Source organism: Colobus angolensis, unplaced genomic scaffold (genome assembly GCF_000951035.1).
Source record: "Colobus angolensis palliatus isolate OR3802 unplaced genomic scaffold, Cang.pa_1.0 Scaffold749, whole genome shotgun sequence".
NCBI classification, from domain to species: Eukaryota; Metazoa; Chordata; class Mammalia; order Primates; family Cercopithecidae; genus Colobus; species Colobus angolensis.
In genome coordinates this window covers 114,217-120,089 of record NW_012121254.1, presented here as the reverse complement: position 1 = coordinate 120,089, position 5,873 = coordinate 114,217, and the positions used below count along the sequence as shown (strand labels likewise).

At 49.8% G+C, this 5,873-nt stretch overlaps 1 protein-coding gene across 1 annotated transcript in view; it reads left to right on the top strand.

The window, feature by feature from the left end:
• The window catches only part of L3MBTL2 (l(3)mbt-like 2 (Drosophila)), a 33,908-nt gene that overhangs the window by 10,090 nt on the left and 17,945 nt on the right, over positions 1 to 5,873 (top strand). Inside the window, exons 3-5 of the mRNA XM_011927790.1 lie at positions 1,954 to 2,087; positions 4,390 to 4,513; positions 5,363 to 5,571. Coding sequence (XP_011783180.1) covers positions 1,954 to 2,087; positions 4,390 to 4,513; positions 5,363 to 5,571 — 467 coding nt within the window. The remainder of the gene's footprint in view (positions 1 to 1,953; positions 2,088 to 4,389; positions 4,514 to 5,362; positions 5,572 to 5,873) is intronic.

Here is a 5,873-nt window from a genome sequence, read left to right as displayed (position 1 = left end):
GGCCTCCCAAAGTGCTGGGATTACAGGCGTGAGCCACTGCACTCAGCCTTATTTCCTTTCTATTCATGTTGTCTTCTTTTCATCCCTTGCCTTTTTTATCTTTCTCTCTTCTATCCTCTTCTAACCCTTCTCTTAGAATCTTAGGATTTAGAACTAGAAGGAACCATTAGTGACCATTTAGACCAGGGATTCTGCACATTAGAATCATCTAGGGGAGCTTTTAACAAACTATAGGTGCCAATCTCCTATCACAGACCATTAGAATTTTAGGTTCAGGCTTTTTTTTTTTTTGAGACGGAGTTTTGCTCTTGTTGCCTAGGCTGGAGTGCAGTGGCGCCATCTCAGCTCACTGCAACCTCCGCCTCCTGGGTTGAAGGGATTCTCCTGCCCCATTCACCCAAGTAGCTGGGATTATAGGCACCCACCACCATGCCTGGCTAAGTTTTTTGTATGTTCAGTAGAGATGGGGTTTCACCATGTTGGCCAGGTTGGTCTATGAACTCCTGACCTCAGGTAATGCACCTGCCTCGGCCTCCCAAAGTGCTGAGATTACAGGTGTGAGCCGCTGTGCCAGCTTAGGCATTTTTAAAAGCTCCCCAGGTGGGTCTAATAGTGAAGTCACGGGCCAGGCGTGGTGACTCACGCCTGTAATCCCAGCACTTTGGGAGGCCGAGGCAGGTGGATCACCTGAGGTCAGGAGTTCAAGACCAGCCTGCTCAACATGGCGAAACCCCTACTAAAGATACAAAAAATTAGCTGGGCGTGGTGGCACACGCCTGTAGTCCCAGCTACTCAGGAGGCTGAGGCAGGAGAATCCCTTGAACCCGGAAGTCAGAAGTTGCAATGAGCCGAGATGGCGCCACTGCACTCCCGCCTGGGTGACAAGAGCGAAACTCCATCTCAAAAAAAAAAAGTGAAGTCACAATTAAAACACTGAAACACTGATCTAGCCGGCCTTAGTGGCTCACACCTGTAATCCCAGCACTTTGGGAGGCCAAGGTGGGCGGACCATGAGGTCGGGAGATCGAGACCATCCTGGCTAACATGGTGAAACCCCATCTCTACTAAAAATACAAAAAAATTAGCCGGGCTTGGTGGCAGCACCTGTAGTCGCAGCTACTAGGGAGGCTGAGGCAGGAGAATGACGTGAACCTGGGAGGCGGAGCTTGCAGTGAGCCGAGATCACGCCACTGCACTCCAGCCTAGGTGACAGAGTGAGACTCCATCTCAAAAAAAAAAAAAAATAAAAAATAAAAACCACGGATCTAGTTCAGTCCCTTTACTATATAGATGAGAAAATAGAGCCATAGAGGTTAAGTGACTTTGGCACTTTTTCTTCCTATAAATTTTTTCTCTTCTTTTTTTTGAGACAGTGTCTTATTTTGTTGCCCAGGCTAGAGGTACAGTGGTGCAAACATGGCTCACTGCAGCCTCAACCTCCTGGGCTCAAGCAGGGCCCCCCCCCTCCACTTTAACCTCCCAAGAAGCTGGGACAACAGGCGTTTGCCATCACACTAGGCCTTTTTTTTTGTTTTTGCAACAACGTCTTGCTGGGTTGCCCAGGATGGTCTCGAATTCCTGCCCTCAAGCAATCCTCCCTCCTTGGCCTCCCAAATTGCTGGGATTACAGACAGGAGCTACCATGCCTGGCCTCTTCTCACTTTCCTCTCACAAACTTTTCAACACTCACCTGTTCCCCCAGTCGTCCTCATGGATTTCCATTAGCTCCTCTGTTGATATATGTAGCCAAGGGAGGCCAAGCAGCAGCACTTTGTTCAGGTAGATTCAGGATATACACACCAGTACCTCCCATTCCTTCTCTTATTCCATTTGCCTTGGTTGGGGCAGGGGCGCACCTGGTTAATGCAGTGCCCCAGGTTTTGAAGGGCCCATCATTTTGTTTGCTTTGAGGTGGCCGTATCGGGTGAGTCATGTGCTAAGTTCTCTTCCCAGCTGTCTGTGAGATGTGTGGTATCGTGGGTACAAGGGAAGCCTTCTTCTCCAAGACCAAGAGGTTCTGCAGCGTCTCCTGCTCCAGGAGCTACTCCTCCAACTCCAAGAAAGCCAGTATCTTGGCTAGATTACAGGTGAGAGGCAGCCACCTGGGTCCTTCCCGGGGCCTTTGGTGCTGAGATAGGAACCACTAACTGACTGAAGGCAAGGGCCAGGAACATTTGAAAAGCCCCTTGCTGGTGGCCAGCTGGTATTTATTATGTTCTCAAACTTCAGCAGACAGAAGAATCCATTTATGGAGCTTTTTAAATTATAGGTTCCTGGCCGGGCGCGGTGGCTCAAGTCTGTAATCCCAGCACTTTGGGAGGCCGTGGTCAGCAGATCACCTGAGGGCAGGAGTTCGAGACCATCCTGGCTAACATGGTGAAACCCCATCTCTACTAAAAATACAAAAAAATTAGCCGGGCGTGGTGGCAGGCGCCTGTGGTCCCAGCTACTCAGGAGGCTGAGGCAGGAGAATGGCGTGAACCCGGGAGGCGGAGGTTGTGGTGAGCTGAGATCCGGCCACTGCACTCCAGCCTGGGCGACAGAGCCAGACTCCGTCTCAAAAAAATAAATAAATAAATAAATAAATAAATAAATTATAGGTTCCTGAAGCTACCATCCATTCCCTACCCTCATCCCCCAGAGTCTGGTGTATTCGGTACATTTTAAACAAGAACTCTGGGGAAGTCTGACACCCTTGGTCTTCACCCCACACTTTTATACATCCTTTGAAAGGAAGCTGGGAAACAGGCCCAAGGTTCACCAGCTATGGTGGCTTCAGGAAGACCATGCCTTGTCTGACTCCATGTCACAGGCAGCTACCTAGAAAGTCTTGCCAATTTTCTAAATTACTGACATTTATAGAATTTTTAGAGATGGAAAGGTTCTTGGATGTGGTGTTGAACCCACACATGTATTAAGTATACTGAGGTCCAAGGAGGTAGAATAACATACCTAGTGTGGCTCTGCAGGAAGAGAATGGCAGAATGAGGCTGGAACCTAATCTCGGGCTTGATCTTACATTGTTTCCCCGTAGCTGTGACCAGCATCCACAACACCGCTTCCCAGATTTGCCTGCATGCTGGGATCACGTGGAAAGTTTCAAAAATACTGATGCTGGTCGGGTACGGTGGCTCACACCTATAATCCTAGCACTTTGGGAGGCCGAGGCGGACGGGTCACGAGGTCAGGAGATGGAGACCATCCTGGCCAACATGATGAAACCCCGTCTCTACAAAAAATACAAAAATTAGCCAGGCGTGGTGGCGTGCACCTGTAGTCCCAGTTACTCGGGAGGCTGAGGCAGGAGAATTGCTGGAACTTGGGAGGTGGAGGTTGCAGTGAGCTGAGATCATGCCACTGCACTCCAGCCTGGGGAAAAAGAAAAATAAAATTAAAAAAATATATTGATGCTTGGGTCCTACTGCGAAAGATTCTGATTTAACTGGAATGGCGTGTGGCCTGTACAGAGATCGAAAGAGCTCCCAGGTGATCCTAATGTGCAGCAAAGCTGGAGAACCACTGATGTTTATTAGAAACTGCTGTGTTCCAGAGCCTGCTTACTGCTTCATACACTATCGCCTTTGTGAGACAATTACCATTGTTTCCCCATTTTGTAGATGTCAAGGCACACAAAGATCCCTCTCTTCAGAGAGCTAAGAATAATATTGGTAATATTAATAGCCACAGTTTGGGAGTACTCGCTAAGGGCTTGACATTCTCAGTCCAATTAATGATCTTTAAAAATTTGATTTTTTAAAAAATTCCTTGTTATAAAGGCTCAGAAATTTCAGTAACTTACTTAAAGGTATACAACTAAAAATTGTAGAACTGGGATTTGCCCTTAGGTTTGCTTGGGACTTAAACCCAGATTTCTGCTTCACTGATCTCCTTAGTAAATTCCTGGTCAGTGCTTAAGTTACAAAATACAGACCAGATCAGTGGCCATTCCCTTTGGAAAGGGAGGACCCCCTTTGAGTGCCTGATGAAAGCCGTGGACCCTCTCTTGAACATTCGTGTATGTACAAAAGGTTGCCTCCCAGTTCATGAGCGTTTCTGGCCCCCTGTGAGGCCCATTCTTTGCTTTGGATCTATTGGTAGCGACACTGGAGGAAGGAAATGACTGAGACTTGAATCTGGGACGGCAGAAAGGCTTAAAAGATAGAACATGGGTCTCTCCCTCCTCTGCAGCCCTGCCTAGCACCCCCGACCCTTCCCCACAACCACCCCCTGAGCTCAGGATTGTTACTGTCATCACTGTTTCACACATGAAGAAACTGAAGCCCAAAAGAGGTTAAGTCACTGACCCAAGCCCAGGACTTCAACTTGGCAGCCCAAATCCAGAGTCATGATCCCAGCCGCTGGGCTACACATAGCCTCTCTCCTCTCCAGGGAAAACCACCCACCAAGAAAGCCAAAGTCCTGCACAAGGCTGCCTGGTCTGCCAAAATTGGAGCCTTCCTCCACTCCCAAGGGACAGGACAGCTGGCAGATGGGACACCAACAGGACAAGACGGTAAGATAGCAGAGGGCTCTGCTTAGGAAGCTGCCATGGCTGAGGAAGAGGCTGGGTTTGGGGTGGCCTTTTCTAGGAATGAAGACTGGGCAAACTGGCCAGGTGGAAAGTGCCCTAAGCCAGGGTCACCACGGATTGCATCTTCCTCACCTGTTGGGTATTGTGGAAATTACCCAGAAAAATCCCTTCAGCCACCCTTAAATCGCCAGGACTCCTACCCATGATCATTCAAAGCCAAGAATTGGCTGTTTTTGTTTCTCTTTGCTTTTCTCCCTGTGGTTTCTGTTTCCCTGGGGCAATGAAGGCCCAGATCCGGTTTGAAGGCAGGTTTGGAGAGAAAGGAGCCTCCTTCTCTTTCTCTTTGAGTGTATAGCAATTGCTAAGCAAGTGAAACGTATGCGTAAAGCAACTCTATCATTGTTGTGACTTTCTAACTGAAATTGAGCTCGGCAGGCAGGAGCTCAGTTGGAGGCCCTGGTGTGTGCGCACCCCTCCCCCACATTTCCATTGGGTGTGGCCAGGCAGGCTGGGGGAGGTGGGAGGAATTGAAGCCCAGGGATATTTGAATTTTCCTCTTTGGGGGAAGAAGGGCAAGAAATTTCCCTTTGAATGCTCCTCTACTCCTGAGAGTCTTGCCACCTTTCAATTCAGTCCTCAACCGTGGTCCCTCATGGCCACTGGTGGAGCAGGTATAGGAGTGAAGGAGGGTGTCGTGGGCAGCGCTGTGAGAGGGGCTGCTGGGCGTGGGGGACCTACCTCTGCAGGTCCCACAGGGCCCTTGGGGTCCAGACTCCTGGAGTGGCTGCTGCTCAGGCTCCCAGCCTGACTCATCCTCTTTCTGCTCTGCAGCTCTGGTCTTGGGCTTCGACTGGGGGAAGTTCCTAAAGGATCACAGTTACAAGGCTGCTCCTGTCAGCTGTTTCAAGCACGTGAGTGCCCTGGAGCTGAGGGAGGGAGGCCAGGGAGCCGGGCATGGAGCTGCTTCTCCACCTGCTTCACTGGGTGGCTTCAGGCTGGACGGTGGCAGTGGGGAGGTTTTTGCCCTGAATTCTCTAATAGTCTGAGCATTTTCATTCCCAGGGGAGTTGCCTCATACTTGTGTCTAACACATATAATCCAATTTGCTTTGTAAAAAGCCTGCCCCTGGGTGCCTGGGCTAGCACAGCTGTGTCCAGGATCTGTGATGAACTAAACTCAAGTCACCAGGAAGATGGCATGGGATACCCCAACTGGCTGAAGCCAGGGCTGAGAATAAAAAAGGTGAATTTGGCCGGGCACAGTGGCTCACACCTGTAATCTCAGCACTTTGGGAGGCCAAGGCAGGCGGATCACCTAAGGTGGGGAGTTCGAGACCAGCCTG